Raw genomic sequence first — 25,223 nt, 5'->3', positions numbered from 1 at the left:
GGAGAGGGAGTGCGGGGGAGGGAAGAGAGGAGGGATCTGCACCTGTTCCCGAGGAAATGAGCAGGATGGGGGATGCCAGAGCAAAGTGGCCTGGATGGGGGCGGGGCCTCTCGGGCTCCTCATCACCTTCAGTCTCTTCCTCCTCTTCCAGTGACCCACAGGCCCAGCTCACACCTGTACAGATCTGTGTGGACATTTTTAATTTTTGTAAAAACAAAACAGTAATATATTGATCTTTTTTCATGGAATGCGCTACCTGTGGCCTTTTAACATTCGAGAGTGTGCCCACCCAGCCCCAGAGCCACTGGCATGTGAAGCTCCTGGAAAGTGGACAGGCCAGCCCCGGGAGGTGTATACCTGAGGGGCACCCTCGGGCCTGGGCTTTCCCAGGAAGGAGATGAAGGTAGAAGCACCTGGCTCGGGCAAGGCTAGAAAGATGCTACATGGGGCCTTCAGTCACCTGATTAGCAGAGAGACTCTGAGCTGTGTAAGAACCTGCCCCCAAACACTCTGGAGTCCCTGGGACACACCCTATCCAAGAAGACCCAGGGGTGGAACAGCGGCTGCTGCTCCTGGCCTCACCAGCCTCCAAACTCAACCACAACCAGCTGCCTCTACAGTTGAACAAGACTTGGCCCCTGGACAAGACTCGCCCAGCACTTGCAGCTGGGCCCGGGGAGCAGTGAGTGAAAATCCCCCAAGAGGGTCTAGCTCCTACTGCATTCAGTTGGCCTCAGGAGGCCAGCCTGCCCTGAGAACACATGTCGTCTGGCCAGAAGTAGTGGCTGAGCTCTGTGATCGCTGTGATGTGCACCCAGCTCCAGGGAGCAGAGTGTCGGGGATGGAGGGGCCCAGGCTGGACTGACTGCTCCTTCCTGTGTCTGTTTCCATATCACCCAGAGAGAGACAAGACGGGACATGGCCTGGCCCAGGGAGGAGGCCTGCCACTCAGAGTCTGGGTCTCACTGGCCCCAAGTCTGTCACCCAGAACTCTGGCCAAAAATGGCTCTCTAGGTGGGCTGTGCAGGCAAAGCAAACCTCAGGGCTGGTTTGCAGCTGTCCTGAGCAAAGGGCCTGCCACCAGACCCACCCACGCTCTGACGAGAGGCTTTTCCACCTCCAGCAAGTGCTCCCAGCAACCAGCTCCATCCTGGCTGCTTGCCTTCCATTTCTCTGTAGATGGAGATCACTGTGTGTAATAAACCACAAGTGTGTGTCTGGGTGTGCCTGTCCTTGCGGACTGTCCCTGGGGCACCTCTGGCTGTGGTTTCATCCTGGCCACTGCTGGGTGAGGAGGGAAAAGGGGACTCTCCCTGAGTAAGAGCCATCCCAGAAACCAAAGGAGGAAGTTCAGGGTCAGGGCAAAGATGGGATTTGGAGTTTGGAAGACACAGATTCATGGCCTGGTCCCGCCACACATCAGCTGAGTCTTCTGGCAAGTCATTACCTGTCAAACTGAGCCCGTGTGCTCCTCTATTGCGGTTACAAGACTGCTGCATAACAAATCTCTCCAAAGCTTGTTGCCTTAAAACAATGGTCGTTTTGGCCAGATACAGCAGCTCATGCTTTTAATCCCAATACTTTGGGAGGGCAAGGTGGGAGGATCACTTGAGCCCAGGAGTTCGAGACCGGGCTGGCAGCATAGTGAAACTCCATCTCTACCAAAAGTAAAGAATTCACACTAGTAGGCTGGGTTAATGCATGCCTGTGGTCCTAGCTGCTGGGCAGGCTGAAGCGGGAGAACTGCCTGAGCCCAGAAGTTAAAGATCAGCCTGAGCAACGTAGAGAAATTCCTCTCTTTAAAAAAAAAAAAAAATTCAATTTCTCTTGTACAGTCTGTGGTTAATGAGCTCAGTGTGGGTGCTTCTCACTCAAACTCTCACATGGTGGTTGCTGCTGGCTATAGCAGGGACCTCAGATGGCAAATACTTATTTGTGGCCTCTCCATGTGACCCAGGCTGCCTCCCACATGGTGGCTGGATTCCAAAAGTGACTGTCCCAGGTCAGCCAGTTGGAAGCTGTGTCACCTTTTAGGGCCAAGTCTCAGAAGTCACGTGGTGTCACTTTCTGAAAGGGTGGAGGGAGGAGAATTAGACCCCACCTCTCCACGGGAAAGTGTCAACATCATATTTCAAGGAGAAAATGTGGAATTGTAGATCTTGTTGCAGCCCCCTCTGAAAAAATGCAAAGTGCCACCTCAGCTGTGAAATGACAGGGTACTGCTTAGCACTCAGATTGTGGTTCCGTGAGGATCCAGTGTAGAGTATGCGAAGAATGTAGGGTGTGTCCCTCACCCAGAAGCATCCTCGGTTCTGATTTTCATCTCTCCTGACTCCAAAGCTGCTGAGCAAGGGCCACAGTCCTGCAAAGTGTTCCCACTTCTCACCACAGCTGGTCCCTATAACAACCCTAAGAGAGAGACCCTGTTACAGATGACAAAACCAAGCAAACCCAGGGTGGCCTAGACCAGAAGGGCCATGGGCTGGGCGTGGTGGCTCACGCCTGTAATCCCAGCACTTTAGGAGGCTGAGGCGGGCGGATCACCTGAGGTGGGCGGATCACCTGAGGTCAGGAGTTCAAGACCAGCCTGACCAACATGGAGAAACCCCGTCTCTACTAAAAACACGAAATTAGCCGGGCGTGGTGGCTCATGCCTGTCATCCCAGCTACTCAGGAGGCTGAGGCAGAAGAATCGCTTGAAACCGGGAGGCAGAGGTGTGGTGAGCTGAGATCACACCATTGCCCTCCAGCCTGGGCAACAAGAGCGAAACTCCGTCTCAAAAAAAAAAAAAAAGGGTCTGCAGTGATGGTGTCTATGACAGTGCTGGTGCATTGCACTGACGGCATCTGAGTCTCCAAGGACTGAGGCCTAGGGCAGGCCAGAGTATGGGCGGTCCCCCTCAGACTTCTGTGACATGGCCTTGCTAAGCAGAAGAGGCTCGGCCACACACTAAGGAGGGAGGGATATATCCAGTCCCCTCCTCTGTCTCCCTAAGGAACTGGCAGTAAATGGCAGGCCACATCACTCAGCCAGTTGTCTCAGTCAGCAGGGAAGCCAGTAGTAGGAAAAGGAAGAGAAACACAGTGGGGCTGTGATGACTGATGGAGGTCACTGGGTGTCCACGCCTCCTCTGGAGTTCAGCATACCTCACCACCTGCATACTACACTTCACAGTTCCCTCCTCCCTCCATCCAGGAACCTCACTTGATCCCCTCACCAGCCCTGCGAAGCCCAGGGCTTGTGTGACAGGTGTCGCTATTTCCATTTGACATAGGGGAAAACTGAGGCTCAGAAAGGGTAGTCACCTGGCCAGGGATGCACAGCCAGGACATAGTGGCAGGCTTGGGACTGCACCTAGGCTCTTGGGTTTGTCCTCTAATTTGTCCCTCCGAAACTTGTCTGGCAGAGCATGGAATCTGATAGGCAGCTGCATGAGGCCGGGTGGTTGGCAGGTAGATCCTTGTGGGGGTAGAAGCCATGCGTTCCCCTACTTCCCCAGTCTTCTGAGGGGGTGTCTCCTGCTCCTTTGGTCAGGATGGGGCATTCTTGGCCCACTGCTGCCCCCTTGCGGTCTCATACCTTGTATCTTAATGCCTGTAAACTTGTCAGCTGCAAGCTTAAACATTTAGAGTCTGCTGAGTCCTCAAAGCTCCCAGAGTGAGCACAGAGGCACAGAGGAATCCGTGATTTGTTCAAGGTTCCATCTGAGACACTGGGGAGCACCCTGCTTCACAGCTGAGCCTCAAGGACTTGGGGGCCTCAGGCCTCCTGCCAAGAAAGGCAGTAGAGCCTCAAAGTACCCCTTTCTGGAAGAGAGAGAAGTATATTTACTGAGTGCTGCTGTGTCCCATGACAGCTAAACTAACCACAAGGATAACTATCCCTTTTTATAGCTGAATCTGAAGTGGACTTACCCAGGTCTCTTTCCTCCTGGTCCCTAGGAGGCCACTAGAAATACATGGGATGCTTTTGGTTATCACGATTGCAGGACACCCTGGCATTCAGGGGGCAGGGCCAGGGATAGCAAACACCTAAAATGCATAGGACAATCCTACCCAATGACATATCATCTCAACAAGAATGCTGGTGCCAACCCTGCTGAGAAACACCATGTCCTGGGTTCAAATCCTGGCTCAGCCACTTCCATCCCCTACCTTCTTGGTCTCCAACATTGCCTAGAGGGCCAGGCATGAGATAAAGGACAGATGATTGCTTGCCACAGGGCCAGAGTCAAGGAGTGGGCTTTTCTGAGCAGGAAGGTGAGGCCTCCTGGTGTTGTCCTGTGCCATGCTATAAGATACTCCTGGCCCAGGAAATGGCTCAGCCTGGTCTGACCTCCAGCTGTATCACCTCTTGACCCAGGAGCAGGTGAGATGTTAGCTGGGCCTAGCCACAGCCTTCTCACCCTCTGCCTTAAAGCAGGAAAAGCCCCTGAGCCAACCTGATTTCTCTGAGCTGCACGGGGCCACAGTTGTGGCTGGAGTTTGAGCTGCAAGACAGGGCTGAAAGGTGGATCCCAATAGGACTCACACACAAACACACACACACTACTTTAAAAGCTGGAACTGCAGGGCATGGAGGCATCATAGGTCTCTCTACTAATGAGGAGGAGCCAATCCACAAGAAAACGGTGACCACGGTCCCACTCACACACACACACACAGTCTGTGAGGCCTTGATCCTCAGAAACGAAGTACAGGCTGGGCATGGTGGCGTGCACCTGTAGTACCAGGTACTTGGGAGGCTGAGATGGGAGGATCACATGAGCCCAGGGAGGTAGAGATTGCAATACTGCACTCCAGCCTGAACAACAGAGTGAGACCTGTTTAAAAAAAAAAAAAAAAAATATATATATATATATATATATATATATATACACACAGACTACAAGCAGTTAACTTCTCAGTTAATTTGGGAAGAATGTTTTCCAAAAATCATGTAAAACATTCAATTCAGCTTTACAGTTAAAAATAAGAAACTCCATTCTGTTAGGGAAGATGAAAAAGTCCTGTTGCATGGATGGTGGTGATGGTTGCACAACGATGTGAATGTACTTTGCCACTGAATTGTATCCTTAAAAATGGTTAAAATGGTAAATTTTCTTATGTATGTTTTACACAATAAAGAAAAAAGGAACTCCAAATGTTCTTTTTTTTTTTTTTTTCTTTTTTTTGAGACGGAGTCTTGCTCTGTCGCCGGGGCTGGAGTGCAGTGGCCGGATCTCAGCTCACTGCAAGCTCTGACTCCCGGGTTCACGCCATTCTCCTGCCTCAGCCTCCCGAGTAGCTGGGACTACAGGCGCCCGCCACCTCGCCCGGCTAGTTTTTTGTATTTTTTAGTAGAGACGGGGTTTCACAGTGTTCGCCAGGATGGTCTCGATCTCCTGACCTCGTGATCCGCCCGTCTCGGCCTCCCAAAGTGCTGGGATTACAGGCTTGAGCCACCGCGCCCGGCCTTCCAAATGTTCTTTAATAAATGCCTTAAGTGGCCGGGCGCGGTGGCTCACGCCTGTAATCCCAGCACTTTGGGAGGCCAAGGCAGGCGGATCATCTGAGGTCAGGAGTTCAATAAAATTTAAAAAATAAATAAATTCCTTAAGCATCTTACAACCATATTGGGAAGAGAAGAAGAAATCAGCAATGAGGGAGTGAAGCAGAGGCTTGGGAATCATGAAGATGTGGACAGAACAGGAGGGACAATCAGGAGCCTCCCCTGCCCCAGCCCACACCGGCTGCAGTCCCAGGCCCGTGTTCCAGGGTTCTTCAAGGCAGAAAGCTCCAGTGCCCCCGCCCAGGAGGGGGCTTCTCTCACATCCCAGCCCCTTGGGACGCTTTTTCTTCACTCCCCTGGGCTGGGAGTCAAGAAGTCCTCAGTAGGAGTCCAGCCTCTGCAGCCTTGCTGCGTGTCTGACAACAAAACCCTTTCCCTTTCTGGGCTTCAGGGTCATGCACATGTACCAAAAGGAGGCTTCCTAACCTCTCTTCTTGCCCAAACACTGTATGATTCTCTTAGCGTTGATATAGCTCGTTCAGTTCACCCTGCCCGGATTCTAGAAGGAACCATGGTGCCCTGAAGGTCAAGCCCACGGGGATCCCTCGGTCAGCCCCAGAAGGGACCCTGGGCTCTCCTTCTGCCCTGCCTGCTGCCCCCTCACGGGGCTGGGAAAACCTAGGACCTGCTTCTCCCACCCTGAGGCCCCTACTGTGTATCCGGCCCCGGGTGAGCTACCAGTCACATACTCGCACTTAGGCCTCACAGCTGATCCCATTTTATGCCCAAGTTGACTCACACACTCGCACTTAGGCCTCACAGCTGATCCCATTTTATGTCCAAGCTGACACACACTCGCACTTAGGCCTCACAGCTGATCCCATTTTATGCCCAAGTTGACTCACACACTCGCACTTAGGCCTCACAGCTGATCCCATTTTATGTCCAAGCTGACACACACTCGCACTTAGGCCTCACAGCTGATCCCATTTTATGCCCAAGCTGACTCAAAGACTGAGTCCGGCCCACAGAGGTCTGCAGTAGCTCCGAGCCCCGCCTAGGCCGCAGGAGCAGGGGCGGGGTCGTCCGGGACCCTTTTCCGGAAGGGAAGCCGCGGGAGCCTGCAGGACGAGGCCTGCGGCCGGTCCCGGAACCAGAGACGGGGCAGCGCTCGAGTTCTTGCGCGGCACTGCCAAGGCACGACCACGGGCCAGAAGGCTGCCAGGCTCAGTGGGCAAGCGAAGAAATCAACCACCACTACAAGGGCGCTTGGGGGCGGGGCCCGAGTGCGAACCCGAGCCCCAAATCCCGACCCAGGCAGGGGCGGGGCCCGGGGCGGGGCCTTGGAGGACCAGCCCGCGCGGCAACGTCTCCGCGCGGCCTCTCGACAACCACTGACAGCCACCCGCCATGGCCGCAGACCAGCGCTCGAAGGCCGACACCCTGGCCCTGAGGCAGCGGCTCATCAGGTATCCGGGCGTGCGGCGGGTGGCGCGGGGCTGCGCGGGGTGGCACGCGCACGCACGACGCACGCACGCACGACGCACGCGCCTCCGACTAGGAGGCCGCTGCTCTCCAGCCGTGCGACCCCGGACCCGGCAGCAGTGGAGTTTCTCAGGGCCGGGAAGGCGGCGGCGCTGGGCCGTCCCGGTGGGTGGTCTCCGGGGGCTCCTCCCCGACAGCGCCGCCTCCAAGCCGCCCCGTTCAGGAGACAGCCCCGCCGTCACCGCTGTCCAGTCTGCGGCAGCCTCGCTTGGCAGCCTTTACCCCGGAAAAGACCTTCACCCTGGCGCCTGAGAGGACCTCAGCCAGGGTGGCCCGTCAGCCGCACGTGGGCCTGTCTCCAGAGTGACCTGGGCGGGGGCTGAAAGGGCAGACGAAGGGAGAGTCGGGGGAGTCGGTTCACAGGCAGCATACTTGACCTGTGAGGGGCCCTCGGTGGGAAGGTGGGTGAGGTAGCCTCCCACTGGAGCTTAGGGCTGGCACCCAGCGAGGGGCAGCAGGACCACGTGGCTGGCAAGGAGCGTTTAGGGCTGAGAGCCAGCCACCTAATGCTGGTGCCCTGCCCCATCCCATGGAGGACACGCAGCCTTACGGAGCCCCGTGGGCCGGGGCAGCCACCTTTTCTCAGGATCCAGGAGACTGACGTGACCACATGCAGAAATGAGCCAGGAGGCCACAGAGACTTAAAATGCTTTAAGAAACAATTCTGTTTCCGCAACTTGTTTTTTTTTTTTTTTTTGAGACGGAGTCTCGCTCTGTCACCCAGGCTGGAGTGCAGTGGCCGGATCTCAGCTCACTGCAAGCTCCGCCTCCCGGGTTCACGCCATTCTCCTGCCTCAGCCTCCTGGGTAGCTGGGACTACAGGCGCCCGCCACCTCGCCCGGCTAGTTTTTTGTATTTTTTTTTTTAGTAGAGACGGGGTTTCACCATGTTAGCCAGGATGGTCTCGATCTTCTGATGACCTCGTGATCCACCCGTCTCGTCCTCCCAAAGTGCTGGGATTACAGGCTTGAGCCACCGCGCCCGGCCAAGTTTCCGCAACTTGTTACCCCATCTGCTTCCTCCTTTGCAACCACCTGTGGAGTGAGGAGACAAGGCAGGGAAGCAGCACCTTGCCCTTCAAGCTTTCGTTTTTTCCCCCAGAAACTGGGAAGGGGTGGGCGGGGGCCTCTGATGAGTGGACTTCACCCTTTCGGTCTTCAGACATGGCTGTCCACTCCTTGCCTGTCCCCACAGCTCTTCCTGCAGACTCTTTTTTCCCGAGGATCCTGTTAAGATTGTCCGGGCCCAAGGGCAGTACATGTACGATGAACAGGGGGCAGAATACATCGACTGCATCAACAATGTGGCTCACGGTCAGTATCATACCTCAGGTTGGCAGGGCAGGAGAGGAGGCCAAGGCTGTGAGCCTGGTCCCAAGATGACCTGAGATTGCCTGAGATTACCGAGAGGTGTGGAGAACCTGGGTTGAGTTGAGGCACTATCAATATGCAGAGGAGGCTCAGCCTTTGCAATATAGCTGTGGAATTCTGCAGTCTGGAGCTGTGCTAAACCAGGCAGGAGTCAGCAATCTAGGTCTGTGGGTCTAGTTCCACTTGGGACTGATGATGAGCTCACAGAATGGCAGATGGCCCACCTGTGACCAGCGGCGTAGCACAGTGCTGGCCAAGTGCTGGAGTCAAGGCAGTGCTTCAGCCCCCCTGGCCATCTTAGGTGCTGGGCAAGGGAGCTGAAGCAGGAATTCAGTCATCCTGATGAGGCTGCCAGAGCTGACGGCAAGAAAGGGAGTCTGAGACTCAGCAGGGACAAGGAAGATTAATAAGTCGAGATTTAAAAAAAAAAAAAAAAAAAAAAGCAGAGACTCTAGTCTTAGACTGCTTGGGCCCAAATCCCCTACTTACTAACTTTGTGATCTCAGGCAAGTTACTTAATTCTCTGCCTCCGTTTGCTTATCTGCAAAAGACATAATGATACTAGGTACCCACTTGAAGGTATTAGGAGAATTCAATGTGTTAATTTATGTAGCTTGCTCTGAATGTGCCTGGCACATGGTGAGCTCTCAGTACATACTCACTGTTACTATCCTTGGCCTTTGGCAGTCAAGATTACCACCAGCCCCCTTGGCTGGTGAAGTGAAAAAGTTGACAGTCACCCCCACCCCACCTTTGTCATGCAAGCCTCAAAAGGCCTTACAGCCTGGGTAACATAATGAGACCTTGTCTCTACAAAAAAACTTAAAAATTAGCTAGGCGTGGTGACTGGTGTCATAGTCCCACCTACTCAGGAGGTTGAGATGGGAGGATCACTTGAACCCAGGAGTTTGAGGCTGCAGTGAATGCCATGATCACACCACTACACTCTAGCCTGAGTGACAGCGTAAGGCCCTATCTCCAAAAAAAAAAAAAAAAAAAGGCCTCCTTAAAGACATGGGCTTCCTAGGCCAGGTGCAGTGGCTCATACCTGTAATCCCAGCACTTTAGGAAGCCAAGGCGGGCTTACTGACTTCGAGGTCAAGAGATGGAGACCATCCTGGCTAACACAGTGAAACCCCATCTCTACTAAAAATACAAAAACGTAGCTGGGGCCGGGCGTGGTGGCTCAAGCCTGTAATCCCAGCACTTTGGGAGGCCGAGGCGGGCGGATCACAAGGTCAGGAGATCGAGACCATCCTGGCTAACATGGTGAAACCCCGTCTCTACTAAAAAATACAAAAAACTGCCGGGCGCGGTGGCTCAAGCCTGTAATCCCAGCACTTTGGGAGGCCGAGGCGGGCGGATCACAAGGTCAGGAGATCGAGACCATCCTGGCTAACACGGTGAAACCCCGTCTCTACTAAAAAGTACAAAAAACTAGCCGGGCGAGCTGGCGGGCGCCTGTAGTCCCAGCTACTGGGGAGGCTGAGGCAGGAGAATGGCGTGAACCCGGGAGGCGGAGCTTGCAGTGAGCTGAGATCCGGCCACTGCACTCCAGCTTGGGCGACAGAGCGAGACTCCGTCTCAAAAAAAAAAAAAAAAAAAAAATACAAAAAACTATCCGGGTGAGGTGGCGGGCGCCTGTAGTCCCAGCTACTCGGGAGGCTGAGGCAGGAGAATGGCGTGAACCCGGGAGGCAGAGCTTGCAGTGAGCTGAGATCTGGCCAGTGCACTCCAGCTTGGGTGACAGAGCGAGACTCCGTCTCAAAAAAATAAAAAATAAAAATAAAAAAAAAAACGTAGCTGGGCATGGTGGCGCGTGCCTATAGTCCCAGCTACCCGGGAGGCTGAGGCAGGAGAATGGCATGAACCCGGGAGGCGGAGCTTGCAGTGAGCCGAGATCATGCCCTGCACGCCAGCCTGGGGGACAGAGCGAGACTCTCAAAAAAAAAAAAAAAAAAGACATGGGCTTTCTAGACAGGGTTCTGCTGAAGAACATTTCCTTCTGCCAGAATCTCAGAAACTCCTGGATCTGCCTTTCCAGAACTAGCTTCTCTCTCCCTCCTCTGCCTTCAGACTCCCTCTTTCTACCTCTCTCTCTAGAACTGCGTCTCTTCTGGCTGGGTTTATAGCTTAGGGCTGGGGGAGGCCCAGTGGGACTGGCTGAGCGGAGCCAGCTGTGTGATGGAGGTGGCCTTCTTCCAGTCGGGCACTGCCACCCTCTCGTGGTCCGAGCAGCACATGAACAGAACCAGGTGCTCAACACCAACAGCCGGTACCTGCACGACAACATTGTGGACTATGCGCAGAGGCTGTCGGAGACGCTGCCGGAGCCGCTTTGTGTGTTCTATTTCCTGAATTCTGGGTAAGTGACTGTGGCCAGCCCCCCGGGAAGAGGGTGAGGTGATAACAGAGAGTCGCTCACATGGGCCCAGTGTAGTGTAGCCGACCGAGTGTGGACTCAGGGAGAGGCAGCCCCCATTGCACCAGGCTCCTGAGATTCCCGGCTCTAGGCCCTGATGCTTTTTCTATTGGATCCAGTTTCCTTGTCTCTTACTGAAGGATGTTATTACTTCCTTTCTAGGATCATTGCTGGGGTTTAGTGAGGTAATACATTTCTTTATTTCTGCCTTATAGATACAGCCAAAATCCCTGCCTGTGGGTTGCTCTGTAAGGAACAAAAACATCAAGTGATTCTTCAAAGAAATACAGAATTCCAAGGAGGGCTCTGGAGGAAGTGTACAGGGTATCATGAGGCCTAGAAATAGTGAGGGGACCTGACCTATTCTGGGGTACAGGGAAACCTTCCCTGAGGAAGGGATGTTAAGCTAAGAGCTGACTGGGAGATAACTAGAAGAGGAGGAAGGAAGGGTGCTACCACTGCATCAGAAGTCTCGTCAAGGCTGGGCGCGATGGCTCATGCCTGTAATCCCAGCACTTCGTGAGATCGAGGTGGGCAGATCACCTGAGGTCAGGAGTTTGAGATCAGCCTGGCCAATATGGCGAAACCCCATCTCTACTAAAAATACACAAAAATTAGCTGGGCGTGGTGGTGGGTGCCTATAATCCCAGCTACTCAGGAGGCTAAGGCAGGAGAATCGCTTGAATCTGGGAGGCGGAGCTTGTAGTGAGCCAAAATTGTGCCACTGCACTCCAGCCTGGGAGACAGAGTGAGGCTCTATCTCAAAAAAAAAAAAAAAATTAGTCTCGGCAAAACTCTTGTCAAAGTTGGTCACCACACACAACTGCCCATGCAAAGGCCCTGAAGCAGGAAAGGGTATAGCACCCAGCACACTTGAGGAATCGAAAGAAGTCCACTAAGGGAAAGCAGAGGCTGTGAGCTGTTGGGAGGGAAGCAGGGCCCATCACCTAGGGCCTTCTCCGCCAAATGACTGTCTTTATCCTAAGAGCATTGGGAAGCCATCAGAGGCTTTAATCAGGAAATGATGTCTTACAGGGAATGGAGCGCAAGAATGGACACTGTTAGGTGCCCAGTTCAGTGGCTAGGTGAAAGGTTATGGTAGCTCACACTAGGATTGGCAGTGGAGACAAACAGGCAGGTGATTACAGTGTATCTGGGAGAGAACATTCCAACGAATCGTAGGTGGTGGCGTTGAATTATAGTAATGATTATTGTTGCCATTCATATAGTACAGTCATCTCTGCCTCCCAGATAATTTCTAGGAAGTGGAATTCACCATCTTCATTTTGCAGATGGGGTAACAGCAATTCAAAGAAAGGAACTTGAGCCCAGACATTTCCCATGTCAAGAGCTGGAGCCTCTGGAAACAGCATGAAGCTGGTGCTTCCTCAGTGGTGGTGGAGGAGGGGCATTCTTATGCCACCAGCTTTATTCTGTGTGGATTCCAGTGACTTCTATGTTGCCAGATCCAAAGCAGTCTCTTTGCTGCCTTGTCTTACTCTGTCCCGGCAGTAATTGACAGTTACCACTCTCCAAAAGTGCTCTCTCCTCTTGCTTCCAGGGTGCTGTGCTCTCCTGTTTTCTGTCAGTTTCTCTAGCCACTCCTTCCCTGTCTTCTTTGTTGATTCCTCCTCTGTTCCTTGGGGCTGGTCTTGGGCCACTTTTCTCTGAGCCCTCTCCTCAGGTGATACCTTCCATTCTCTTGGTATTAAATAGCATCCATGTGCTGGTGACTCGCAAATTTTTTTGAGCCCAGACATTTCGCATATGTTCCAACTTGAGGTTCTAACTGCGCCTGTGACATCTGACAAACATCTCCAGCTTCATGTGTCCACAAAGCAAGAAAGGGTTGATTGGACCGTGGTACTGTTCTCCCTAACCTGCCCAAGAAGACTGTCCCCACTCACCCCTGCTCATCTTGCCTTGTAAAGGGCATTACCACCTATATCTGCTCAAGGCAGAAACCACATGCTCCCCAGTCCTGCATCAATCCTGCCTCAATCCTGCCTCCTCCATCTCCATGATGCCTTTTAACTCCCTCCACCTCTCCATCTCCATGGCCACCACCTGCTCTCACCTGGCATCCTCCTCGGTCTTCTCACTTCCACTTTTATTCTTGTCGACTCCATTAGACACAGCCAGAGGCCACCTCTTAAAATGGGAGCTGACTCATGTTCCTTTTCTCATTAAAACTCTTCAGTGGCTTCACATGGCACTGAGAAGAAAACTCAGGCTCCTTCCCAGCCCTGTGCACCTGGCCTCTGCCTGTCTCCCCACTTCCTCTCCTTCCCTGCCCTCCTTAGGCGCTGGCCTCCATCATCTTCTCCTGGTTCCCTGAGCACACTGAGCTCTTTTCCTTCACAAGGCCTTGGTGCGTGCTGCTCCATCTGCCTAGAAACTTCTCCCTCAGGACTCAGTACACAAGTTACCTCCCCATAGACGCTTCCACTGACCCTCTGTGTTGGTCTACTCTGGCTGCCATAAGAAAATAACAGACTGAGTGGCTTAAACAAGAGACATTTATTTTCTCACAGTCCTGGAGGCTGGAAGTCTAAGATCAAGGTGTTGGCAGGGTTGGTTTCTTCTAAGGCCTCTCTCTTTGGCTTGGAGATGGCCCTGGTTGGTCTTCTGTGTGTAAGTGTCCCTGGTGTCTCTTTGTGTGTCCAGATTTCCTCTTATAAGGACACTGGTTAGATTGGATTAGGGGCCCCTTGACAGCCTCATTTTAACATAATCACCTCTCTTATCTCCATATCCATTCACATACGAGCCATTCCGAGCTACTGTGGATTAGAGGTTCAACATACAAACTGGGGGTGGGGGGTGGCAGCTCAGCCCATAGACATGCTCCCTCTGGCTCTCTCCCAGAGCATCCATCATAGCACTTAGAAAAAGGATCACTTTTTCTTTTTTGGCTTTTGTGGTGGTATATATATGTGTACACACACACATATCTATAAATACACAGACAAGGCCGGGCGCGGTGGCTCAAACCTGTAATCCCAGCACTTTGGGAGGCCGAGACGGGCGGATCACAAGGTCAGGAGATCGAGACCATCCTGGCTAACAGGGTGAAACCCCGTCTCTACTAAAAAATACAAAAAACTAGCCGGGCGAGATGGCGGGCGCCTGTAGTCCCAGCTACTCAGGAGGCTGAGGCAGGAGAATGGCATGAACCCGGGAGGCGGAGCTTGCCCTGAGTTGAGATCCGGCCACTGCACTGCAGCCTGGGCGACAGAGCGAGACTCCGTCTCAAAAAAAAAAAAAAATTAATACACAGATGCACATATCTACATACACATTCATTTTTATTCACAGTTCCTGGCTCGTAACTCCCACAGCCCTTGTTACACTCTTTTGTTACAACATTGGATGTCAGGCCTCAGGAGACAATCACTCTAACCTCCTGCCTTCCTTTCACCTGCCCAAGGCAGGACTCTAATCTTCCCCACCTTTCTGATGGTGGGTCATAAAACTCTCATTCCAGAGAGGGTCCTACCCCATGTCCTGGTGGAAGGAATGCTGCTGTCATGAAGCTTCCATAAAAACTAAGGGGACTGGATTCAGAGAGCTTCCAGATAGCTGAACATACACAGGTTCCTGAAGGGTGGTGTGCCCAGGGCGGGCACGGGAAGCTCCATGGCCTTCCTTCATCTCTCCCCCTATGCATCTCTTCATCTGTATCTTTTACAATATCCTTTATAACAAACCAGTAAATGTATTTCCCTTAGTTTTGTGAGTCAGTGCAGCAAATTAATTGAACCTACAGAGGGAATTGTGGGAACCTCAACTTGAAGCCAGTCGGTCAGAAGTTCCAAAGGGGGGCCGGCCAGGTGCGTTGGCTCCCGCCCGTAATCCCAGCACTTTGGGAAGCCGAGGCAGGAGAATCAGGAATGGGAGACCAGCCTAGCCAACATGGTGAAACCCCATCTCTACTAAAAATAGAAAAAATCAGCTGGGCGTAGTGGTGGGTGCTTGTAATCCCAGCTACTCAGGAGGCTGAGGCAGGAGAATCACATGAGCCTGGGAGGCAGAGGCTGCAGTGAGCCAAGATCACGCCGCTGCACTCTAGCCCGGGCAACAGACTGAGACTCTGTCTCAAAAAAAAAAAAAAAATTCCAAAGGTGGCCAGCACAGTGGCTCATGCCTATAATTCCAGTACTTTGAGGTTGAGGTAGGAGGAATGCTTGAGCCCCCAGTCTGGACAATATAGTGAGACCCCATCTCTACAAAAAAAAAAAAAAAAAGTTCCAGAGGCCGACTTGCTATTGGTGCTCAGGGGGCTGTGGGGCAGTCTTGGGCACTGAGCCCTCATGCTGTGGGATCTGATGCTGTCTCCACGTAGATAGTGTTGGAATTGAATTGGAGGACACCCAGCTGGTGTTGCTGCAAACTGATTGCTTGCCTGCTGGCAGGGAGAAATCCTTACATATTTTTTGGAGTCACAGAAGTCTTCTGTGTTGATTGTTGTAGTGTGAAAGCAGAGGAAAAACAATGGTTTTTTTTTCCAAACAAGTTTCATGACACATACGAGAATGTAAATTCCAGGAGAGCCAAGGCTGTGTCTGTTTTACCACTTTTTTTTTTTTTTTTTTTTTGAGACAGAGTCTCACTGTCTCCCAGGCTGGAGTGCAGTGGCGCGATCTTGGCTCACTGCAAGCTCCGCCTCCCAAGTTCATGCCATTCTCCTGCCTCAGCCTCCCGAGTAACTGGGACTACAGGCGCCCGCCACCATGCCCCACTAGTTTTTTGTATTTTTAGTAGAGACGGGGTTTCACCATGTTAGCCAGGATGGTCTCGATCTCCTGACCTCGTGATCTGCCTGCCTTGGCCTCCCAAAGTGCTGGGATTATAGGCATGAGCCACCGCCCCTGGCCTGTTTTACCTACTCTTTTTGCCCCCAGCTTCTAGTACATACGAGGCATTTGATATACCAAACAAATAAGTGACTGACTAGTTGATGTCCTGAGAATCTTCTTGCTGCTGGAAGGGTCCTCCTGCCCTCAGCATTTCTCTCTGGGAAGCTCTTGGACCACTGTCTCAGTCATGCTCACCTTTTCGGTCATAGGTCAGAAGCCAATGACCTGGCCCTGAGGCTGGCTCGCCACTACACAGGACACCAGGACGTGGTGGTATTAGACCAGTAAGTGCAACTCACAGCCCTACTGTTTCCAGAAGCCTGGCCCACAGGCTGCTTGGGGATCTGTGCGACTCACTCCGGGTGCCTTAGGCAGGGAGGATAAGGGGCCTGGGCTACTGAAGGCAAGCGTGGCAGGCAGAGGACCAGGCCTGAGACCTCCCGGAGGCTCTGTCACCCTGGGCCACCATTCTGGGAAGGCAGCTCTGGGTAGTAGAGTGCATTTTGTAAGGGAGTCAAAGGTGATCCCACAACATTTTGCATGTTCAAACTGCCACAGCAGTAGCTCCCATGAATTGAGTGTGTGATGTGCACAAAGCTGAGGCTGACAGTATCAACACATTTAAGATTCATTATAAACCAGAAAGAGGAACTCCCACCCCATTTCATAGCAGAGAAAACAACCCCGAGAGGTTAAATGATGAGCTGCTGTCACATAGCCAGTCAGCAGTCTTGCAAGAAGTGTTGCTGACTCCAAAGCCTGTGCTCTTTCCCAAGTTCCCAAGAACCTGGGGGCTCTGTCAGGAAAGTTGGCCTCCCCTGTGTGTCTTCAAGGGTGGGGAGACCATGGTCAGACTGGGCCAGGGAGTAGGAGCTGCCCGGACCCGAGCCTACCCTCCCTTCTCCTCCCCAGTGCGTATCACGGCCACCTGAGCTCCCTGATTGACATCAGTCCCTACAAGTTCCGCAACCTGGATGGCCAGAAGGAGTGGGTCCACGTGGTATGCACTGCCCAACTCAACAACAGGTCGGTGCCTGTCCCCAAGCCCGGATAACGTGGTGCTGTCACTCCCCACAGGCACCTCTCCCAGACACCTACCGGGGCCCCTACCGGGAGGACCACCCCAACCCAGCTGTGGCCTATGCCAACGAGGTGAAACATGTGGTCAGCAGTGCACAGGAGAAGGGCAGGAAGGTAACCATGTCCGCGCCTGTCCAATCCAGCAAACAGTTAATGTCACCTCCACTGTTGTCACCACCACTGTGCTAGATGCTGGGAACCCAGAGAGAAAACCAAACGAGGCCCTGCCCTCCAGGAATCTGGGGTAGGGGCAGTTCGGGCTCAGCAGAGAGTCTGAGTGCACCAGCATGGGCATGATAGGCAGCCAGAGCCTGAGCAGGCCTTGGGGGATGTCAAGGGGGGTCCTTGGAGGAGGTGCTCCCTGACACAGTAGGGGTCAGCCACTCCAGGTGGGGTGGGGAGTAGCAGAGGAAGGGCATCCCGACGGGTGGCTGAGGAACCGTGTGAATGTGTGGCCAGGAGCTGAGCCTGGAGAGGCAGGCAGGGTCCACATGCCAGAGGGCACCAGAACTAGGCTGAGCAGCTGCAGTTCTGCCATGGAGGCCCCCAGGAACCACCAGAGTCTTAAGTGGGAGAGCGCTAAGCTCTGGGGCTGGCGCTGCTCTCCGACTCCAGGGCTATGTAGGGGATAGATCTGAATGGGGCAGCTTGAGGTCAGGTGACCACGAAGTGGCCAGTAGACCCCAAGTGAGCTGTGGGGAGGCCTGAAAGGGGCAGTAGAGGGGAGATGGAGTGGAGGCGCAGACATCGGAGAGAGAGGTGTGTTACCCACAGTGATAACAGAGAGAAGACTGTTGGCAACAGGTGAGGGCTCTCTGAAGGCTTCACTGAAGGAGCGACAGAGCCAGACACAGGAGGTATGACAAAGAAAGGCAGCCTGTGGGGCCAGAAAGGTTAGCAGAACCCGACCAGGGAAGCCTTGCCTATGTGTTTCAGGTGCTCCGCGACTACTTCTATAAAACCTAAAAAAGGAGATTGCTTTGATTGCAACAGGTGTGGGGGACCAGTATTCCCATCCCAGTGGCCCTGCCCTCCCACCTGTAAGGCAGAATACAGTTGGGAAATCATTGCCGTATGCAGAAGGAGTCACTGAGGGGTTTCAAACAACAGTGACATGCTCAGCTCTCTGGGTTGAGGCATCGTCACCCTGGTGGCCATGTGGAGGATGGACTGGAAGAGTCATTCAGTTAGAAGGCCTCTGCAGGAGTCCAAGGAAGAAACGGGCAGATCTGCAGGAGGCAGGCATGTCCAGGCAGAGAGCAAGGAGTAGGTTTAGCGAGCAGGCTGAGGTAGACTCCTTGGGCATGCTGACTGATGGGTTGAGGGAGGGGGCATGGATCAAAAATGGGGGACAGGGAAGGAACAGGCTTACGCGGGAAAAATCAGTGCATTTAGTTTGGAGCATGCCAAGTACTAGGGGCCTGGAGGCATCCAGGTGTTAAGAGTTGCCTGGAGGCCTGAGAGAAAACTGAGTCACAAACCTTCAGATGTAACATGGAGCCCAAAGTAGGGGTGCAGCAATGATGGTGATTTGTCTTGCTTGGACTAAGCCAGCACTAGCAGGGCAGGCTAAGCCGGTCATTGCACACCTCCATGGTCGTGTTCCCAATGTCCATCTCTTCACAGATTGCAGCCTTCTTTGCTGAGTCTCTGCCCAGTGTGGGAGGGCAGATCATTCCCCCTGCTGGCTACTTCTCCCAAGTGGCAGAGTGAGTAGGTGGGCAGGGTCTGCCCTAGGGAGGGCAGGGCTCTAATGGGGTTTTCCAACCTCCGGTCCAAATCCCAACCTCAGCCTGGCCTGACTGCCAGAATTTTGAGACAAAGCCCTTAAAGAAATAATGGCCCAAAGAAGGCCAGCCATTGCCCAAGGCCCCCACCTTACTGCTGGCAGAGCCAGGATGCAAAGCCCCGAGACCTCCTGACTCCTGATCTTATCCCTCCCAACCACAGCCCCCGTGTCAGTCATCTGTCCTCTGCCACAGGCACATCCACAAGGCCGGAGGGGTCTTTGTTGCAGATGAGATCCAGGTTGGCTTTGGCCGAGTAGGCAAGCACTTCTGGGCCTTCCAGCTCCAGGGAAAAGACTTTGTCCCTGACATCGTCACCATGGGCAAGTCCATTGGCAATGGCCACCCTGTTGCCTGTGTGGCCACAACCCAGCCTGTGGCGAGGGCATTTGAAGCCACCGGCGTTGAGTACTTCAACACGGTGAGTGACAGCTCTAAGTCAAGGAAGCAACATGGGTTCTGATAGGCCCCCAGTGATCAGCCTGTCCTTAGTCAGCAAAGGCTGCAGGGCTAGCACTGTGCCCAGCACACACTTCCAAGACGCTATCCTTAAGGAGATTATAGCCAGGTCAGGTAAGAAAACATAAAACATCTTTTTTTTTTTTTTTTTTTTTGAGACGGAGTCTGGCTCTATCGCCCAGGCTGGAGTGCAGTGGCCGGATCTCAGCTCACGGCAAGCTCCGCCTCCCAGGTTTAAGCCATTCTCCTGCCTCAGCCTCCCGAGTAGCTGGGACTACAGGCGCCTGCCACCTCGCCCGGCTAGTTTTTTGTATTTTTTAGTAGAGACGGGGTTTCACCGTGTTAGCCAGGATGGTCTTGATCTCCTGACCTCGTGATCCACCCATCTCGGCCTCCCAAAGTGCTGGGATTACAGGCTTGAGCCACCGCGTCCGGCCCATAAAACATCTTTTAAAATTAGTGTCAATCCAAAAGCTGTCACAAGGGACCTTATCTTATAAAATATATATAAAACTACGAGTCCCTGTCTTCCTTCCAACAGATGCCACCCATTCTGTGCCAGGCCCTGTGTCAGGTGCTGGAACTTGAGCTGGTTAAGAGGCGTGAGGAGTGTGGTCTACTTGGGTAACACATGATCTAGGAGCAGAGTTCACATTGCAGTGGCTCCCTGTCTTTGAGGTACAGAGTCAAGAGCTTTCCCTGAGTGAAGCTGACACACAGCATATTCGGTGGCCCTGAGGCAGCAGTTACAGAATAGGTGAGAGGACCATGGCAGGCAGCAGCAGACCCACAGGAAAGAGCCAAGGAGTCTGCACTGATCTTGAAGACTGAGGACAACAGGAGGGTTTTAATCCTGGAGAGAGTACCCTTTGGAAAGATCTCTGGTGCTCAGGTGGAGAAAGAACTGGAGGAAGGGAGACTGGTCCAGGGAGGAGACGAGGAGGCCCAGAGGAGGAAGGGCAGGGACAGAGGGTTGAGAATTCACTAAGTTCCTCAAAAAGAGCCAGTTTCAATTGGGGACTGAAACATGTCAGGATTTGGCAAGATAGATAAGGCAGGATAAGGTCCTTAGGGGTGAGGGAAGTGACACTTTGGTGCATTCAGCCAAAAACCATCACTCTGTGTCCACATGACACAGAGCCTCAGACAAGCTCAGTTGGGGAAAGACAGGCTCACAGACAAATGGTCATGACAGTGTGGAGGATGACAGTGGAAGTAGTGTGTTCACGGTGCTGTGATAGCACAAAGGACATCCCAGGCAAGAGGTGGGTGACGAGCTGTGGGACAAGCAGTGGAGGCTTCATACAGAAGGCAAGACCAGATCTGAGTCTGGAAGGCTGAGCAGGAAATCAAGTGGATTGTGTAAGGGGAACAACAAAGGCCCAGTGGAGCAGCATCCCGACTTTTGTTTATTTCTTTGTTTTACTTGACCCTCAAGTGTACATAATTAGATAGAATCTTTGGTTCATGGAAGACTCTCAACATCTGTCTGTGCATAGCCCTCTTTTAGTTATTCAGTTAACCTTTATTAATGTTCTAAGCACCTGGGAAGCCAGCATCCCTAATAAAAGCTAGGACCTTGATAATATCCTGCATCTCTCCAGATGTTTCCCCCAATTCCCTCTTATTGCCTCCTCCACCCATCACTCCGAATAACCATGGTAACCATCACTCTCAATCCCATATTATTTAGTTGTTTTTTGACTTTATATGAAGTCTATCATGCTGTATATACTCTTTGGGGATTTTTTTTTCTACTAACATCAGTAAGAATCCTTCCTATTGCCTGTCACTGAAGTTCATTTGCTTTGACTGCTTTATAATCTTTGTATAAACGTACCACAGTTCAGTCATCCATTACTATTGATGTGCTTTGAGCTTGTTCCATTTTTTTTGTGTGTGTGCAATTATGAACAATGCTGCTTTTAACAATTTTCATAAGTCTCTGTTGTACATGTGGCAAGAGTTTTTCTTAGGACTGTACCTGAGGGTGGAATTGCTGACTCATATGGTATGTGTTCACCCTTAATTTTAAAAGATAATGACATTTGTTTCTAAAGTAGTTCACAAGTTAACACCCCACCAGTAGTGTATATAGTGTATATCCTTTTTTTTTTTTTTTTTTTTTTTTTTTGAGACGGAGTTTTGCTCTTGTTGCCCAGGCTGGAGTGCTATGGCATGATCTTGGCTTACCACAACCTCTGCCTTCCGGGTTCAAGCAACTCTTCTGCCTCAGCCTCCCTAGTAGCTAGGATTACAGGCATGTACCACCACACCTGGCTAATTTTGTATTTTTGGTAGAGATGGGGTTTCTCCATGTTGGTCAGGCTGGTCTTGAGCTCCTGACCTCAGGTGATCTGCCCACCTCAGCCTCCCAAAGTGCTGGGATTACAGGCGTGAGTCACTGTGCCCAGCATCTTTTTTTTTTTTTTTTTTTTTTTTTTTTTTTTTTTTGAGACAGAGTCTCACTCTGTCACCCAGGCTGGAGTGCAGTGGTGCAATCTCAGCTCACTGCAGCCTTTACTTCTGGAGCTCAAGTGATCCTCCCACTTCAGCCTCCCCAGTAACTGGGACCACTGGTGTACGCCACCATGCCCAGCTAATTTTTTGTATTTTTGGTACAGGTGGGGTTTCACCATGTTGCCCAGGCTGGTCTCAAACTCCTGAGCTCAAGCGATCGGCCCACATCGGCCTCCCAAAATGCTGGGATTCCAGGCGTGAGCCACCGCACCCGGACTGTATCTACTTTAGTGCCTTTTAATTTCTGCCAGTCAAGTGGAGCGTAAAACAGTAGCTTGTGTGGTCTTGATATGCCATTCCTTGATTTCAGATTACATGAAGTATCTCTTCATATGTTTATTGACCATTTGTTTCCTCTTCACTGAAATGCCTGTTTGTGTCTTTTGCCCATTTTTTGATTTGACTTACTAGTGGTTAATTTGTGTGAGTTTTGTGTCTGTTTGTATGTGTGTGTATCTGTGTGTGCATACCAACACATACATATCTATATATTCTTGATGCTAATCACTTGTCAGTTGTGTATTTGTGAATATATTCATCCAGTTTATAACCTATCTTCACTCCCTTTACATATTTATGATAAAGTTTTAAACATTGTCAACTCTTATTTTATTTTATAGACAGTGTTTTTCATATATTGTTTAAGATATCTCTCCCTACTCCAAGTTACAAAATGTATTCATTTATGTTTCCTCTTAAGTCTTGTAACATTTTGTTTTGACATATAGGTCCTTAATCCATCTGCAGTTGATTTTTGTACACGATGTTAATCAGGAATCCAATTACATCCTTTGTGCATGTGATACCACAGTGTTTTCCTTTTTTCAAACATCTTTTCCTGCTCCCTTTGTTCTCCATTCATCTTACATTCCTCCTCTGTTATGTAACCAAAGTTCACACATGAGAAGATCTGTTTCAGAGCTTTTATACTTTTTTGGTCAGTTTTGGTCAGATTACTGTTCATGTACCACATTATTACTAGAGCTTCATAATAGGTTTTACATTCATAATAGCTTCCGGTATCTTGTAGAAAAAGTCCCCTTTTACCTGTGACTATTCCTGTCTCTTTTCTCTTTCATTTAAATTTTAAGAGTTACCTTTAAACATTTTATGAAAAACTCTGCTGGGATTCTGATAGGGGAATTGCTTGATCTTTAGATCAGTTTGAGATTTTTTTTTTTTTTGAGATGGAGTCTCGCTCTGTGGCCCAGGCTGGAGTGCAGTGGCACGATCTCGGCTCACTGCAAGCTCCGCCTCCCAGGTTCACGCCATTCTCCTGCCTCAGCCTCCCAAGTAGCTGGGGCTACAGGTGCCCGCCACCTCACCCGACTAGTTTTTTGTATTTTTTAGTAGAGACAGGGTTTCACCGTGTTAGCCAGGATGGTCTCGATCTCCTGACCTCGTGATCCGCCCGTCTCGGCCTCCCAAAGTGCTGGGATTACAGGCTTGAGCCACCGCGCCCGGCCAAATTTTTTTCTTATACCTTGGGTTTTGGTAACTGGGTCCTACTAACCTTGTAGAATGAATTGGGAAATATTTCTTCTTTTTCTTTTACATAAAATTGGGATGATCTGTCCTTTGAAGGTAAAAACTCACCTATAAAGCCATCATCTGGGCCTTGTGTTTTGTGGGAAGATATTTAACTGCTGCTTTAATTTCTTTAAAAGTTATGTTTTAGGCCGGGCGCGGTGGCTCAAGCCTGTAATCCTAGCACTTTGGGAGGCCGAGACGGGCGGATCACGAGGTCAGGAGATCGAGACCATCCTGACTAACACGGTGAAACCCCGTCTCTACTAAAAACTACAAAAAAAACTAGCCGGGCGAGGTGGCGGCGCCTGTAGTCCCAGCTACTCGGGAGGCTGAGGCAGGAGAATGGCGTGAACCCGGGAGGCGGAGCTTGCAGTGAGCTGAGATCCGGCCACAGCACTCCAGCCTGGGTGACAGCGCGAGACTCCGTCTCAAAAAAAAAAAAAAAGTTATGTTTTAGTGAGTTCAAGATGCTATAACAAAATACCATAGACTGGGTGGTTTATAAACAGATTTATTTCTCACTGTTCTGAAGACTGCAAATCTAAGATCAGGGTGCCAGCATGGTTGGGTTCTGGTGAGAGTCCTCTTCCAGGTTGCAAACAGCCAACTTCTCGCTGTACCCTCATATCGTCGAAAGGGTGAGAGCTCTCTGGGATCCCTTTTATAAAACCATAATCCCATTCATGAAGGCTCTATTCTTGTGACCTAATAACCTGAAGGCCCCACCTCTTAATACCATCACATTGGAGGTTAGGATTTCAACATATGAATTGGGGGAGACACATTCAATTCATTGCAAGTTATATAGGGTTTTTAAAGTTTTTGTATTTGTTCTGCCCCTTTCCTGTCTTTCTGGGACACTCAATATGTTGGCGTGCTTGTGTCCTCGGGTCTGTATGACTGTTTTTATTCCTCTTCCGTTCTGGTCTTCAGACTGTACAATCTCAATTGACATATTTTTTTTTCACTGATCCTTTCATCTGCCAGCTTAAATCTGCTGTTACCAGGCACAGTGGCTCACGCCTGTAATTTCCTAGCACTTTGGGAGGCTAAGGTGGGTGGATCACTTGAGGTCAGGGGCTTAAGACCAGCCTGGCCAACATGGTGAAACTCCCGTCTCTACTAAAAATACAAAAATTAGCCAGATGTAGTGGCGCGCATCTATAGTCCCAGCTACTTGGGAGGCTGAAGCACAAGAATCGCCTGAACCTGGGAGGCAGCAGTTGCAGTGAGCTGAGATCACACCACTGCTCTCCATCCTGGGTGACAGCTAAACTCTCAAAAAAAAAAAAAAAACTGTTGAGCCTCTCTAGAAAATGCTTCATTTCATTTATTGTGCTTATCAACTTCAGATTTTGATTTTTAATAATTTATCTTTATCATTAGACTCTGGTAAGACATCATTTTCATGCTTTGCTTTCAATCTTTTAGGTATAGTTTCCTTTAGTTCTCTTAACATACTTGGTTTTGGGGTTGTTTCTGTTTGCTCGTTTGGAGACAAGGGCTTGCTCTGTCGCCCAGGGTGGAGTCTTGGCTCACTGCAGCTTCAACCTCTCGAGCTCAAGCGATCCTCCTGCCTCACCCCCCAAGCAGCTGGGAGTACACGCATGTGCCACCATGCCTGGCTATTTTTATTTTTTGTAGAGATGGAGTTTCACTGTGCTGCCCAGGCCAGGCTGGTCTCGAACTCCTCAGCTTAGGCAACCACCCACCTTGGCCTCCCAGAGTGCTGGGATTACAGGCGTGAGCCACTGCACCCAGCTAACATATTTGTAACATCTGATTAAAGTCTTTGTCCAATAAGGTTAGTGTCAGCTTCCTCAGGGACAGTTTGCATTGATTGCTTTTTTTCTCCCATGTCTGGGCCATGCTTCTTTGCATGTTTCAGAATTGTGTTAAAAGCTGGACATTTTAAGTAATATGGCAACTGTGGAGATCATATTCTCTTCCCTCCCCATGGTGGCTTTTTCTGGTAGTGTAGTGCCTTTTCTGAACCAATTCTGTAAAGTGTGTTCTCTGTCATGTGTGGCCATTGTAGTCTCTGCTTGATTAGCTCAGTGGTCCTCTAACCATGAGATCGCCTTAATGACCTGGAACTCAGCCAAGAGCTTATAACTGCCTTAGACTTTACTTCCTCATTCTGCAGAGCCTCAAGGTAGC

At 51.2% G+C, this 25,223-nt stretch overlaps 2 protein-coding genes across 11 annotated transcripts in view; both read left to right on the top strand.

The window, feature by feature from the left end:
• The window catches only part of COL23A1 (collagen type XXIII alpha 1 chain), a 365,686-nt gene extending 364,464 nt beyond the window's left edge, over positions 1-1,222 (top strand). The window contains 1 exon segment of the mRNA XM_033180209.1: positions 152-1,222. Within this exon segment, the coding sequence (XP_033036100.1) occupies positions 152-154 (3 nt within the window). The 3' untranslated portion in view covers positions 155-1,222.
• Positions 1,223-6,590: 5,368 nt separating this feature from the next.
• The window catches only part of PHYKPL (5-phosphohydroxy-L-lysine phospho-lyase), a 27,039-nt gene continuing 8,406 nt past the window's right edge, over positions 6,591-25,223 (top strand). For 9 of the 10 annotated variants that reach the window (XR_004429911.1, XR_004429913.1, XR_004429914.1 and 6 more), the window contains exons 1-8: positions 6,591-6,960; positions 8,231-8,349; positions 10,612-10,771; positions 15,897-15,971; positions 16,600-16,687; positions 16,765-16,881; positions 18,394-18,476; positions 18,750-18,975. Coding sequence is in view for 7 of the 10 variants with exons in the window: in XM_033180203.1 (XP_033036094.1) it covers positions 6,902-6,960; positions 8,231-8,349; positions 10,612-10,771; positions 15,897-15,971; positions 16,600-16,687; positions 16,765-16,881; positions 18,394-18,476; positions 18,750-18,975 (927 nt within the window). In the remaining 3 variants the exon portion in view is untranslated. Of the gene's footprint in view, positions 7,142-8,230; positions 8,350-10,611; positions 10,772-15,896; positions 15,972-16,599; positions 16,688-16,764; positions 16,882-18,393; positions 18,477-18,749; positions 18,976-25,223 lie in introns of all 10 variants that reach the window. The other variant, XM_033180201.1, reaches the window with a different exon arrangement.

Source organism: Trachypithecus francoisi, unplaced genomic scaffold (assembly GCF_009764315.1).
Source record: "Trachypithecus francoisi isolate TF-2019V2 unplaced genomic scaffold, Tfra_2.0 Lachesis_group2, whole genome shotgun sequence".
Lineage (NCBI taxonomy): Eukaryota > Metazoa > Chordata > Mammalia > Primates > Cercopithecidae > Trachypithecus > Trachypithecus francoisi.
The sequence above is the reverse complement of the archived record's forward strand: the minus strand, read 5'-3'. Positions and strand labels throughout refer to the sequence as shown.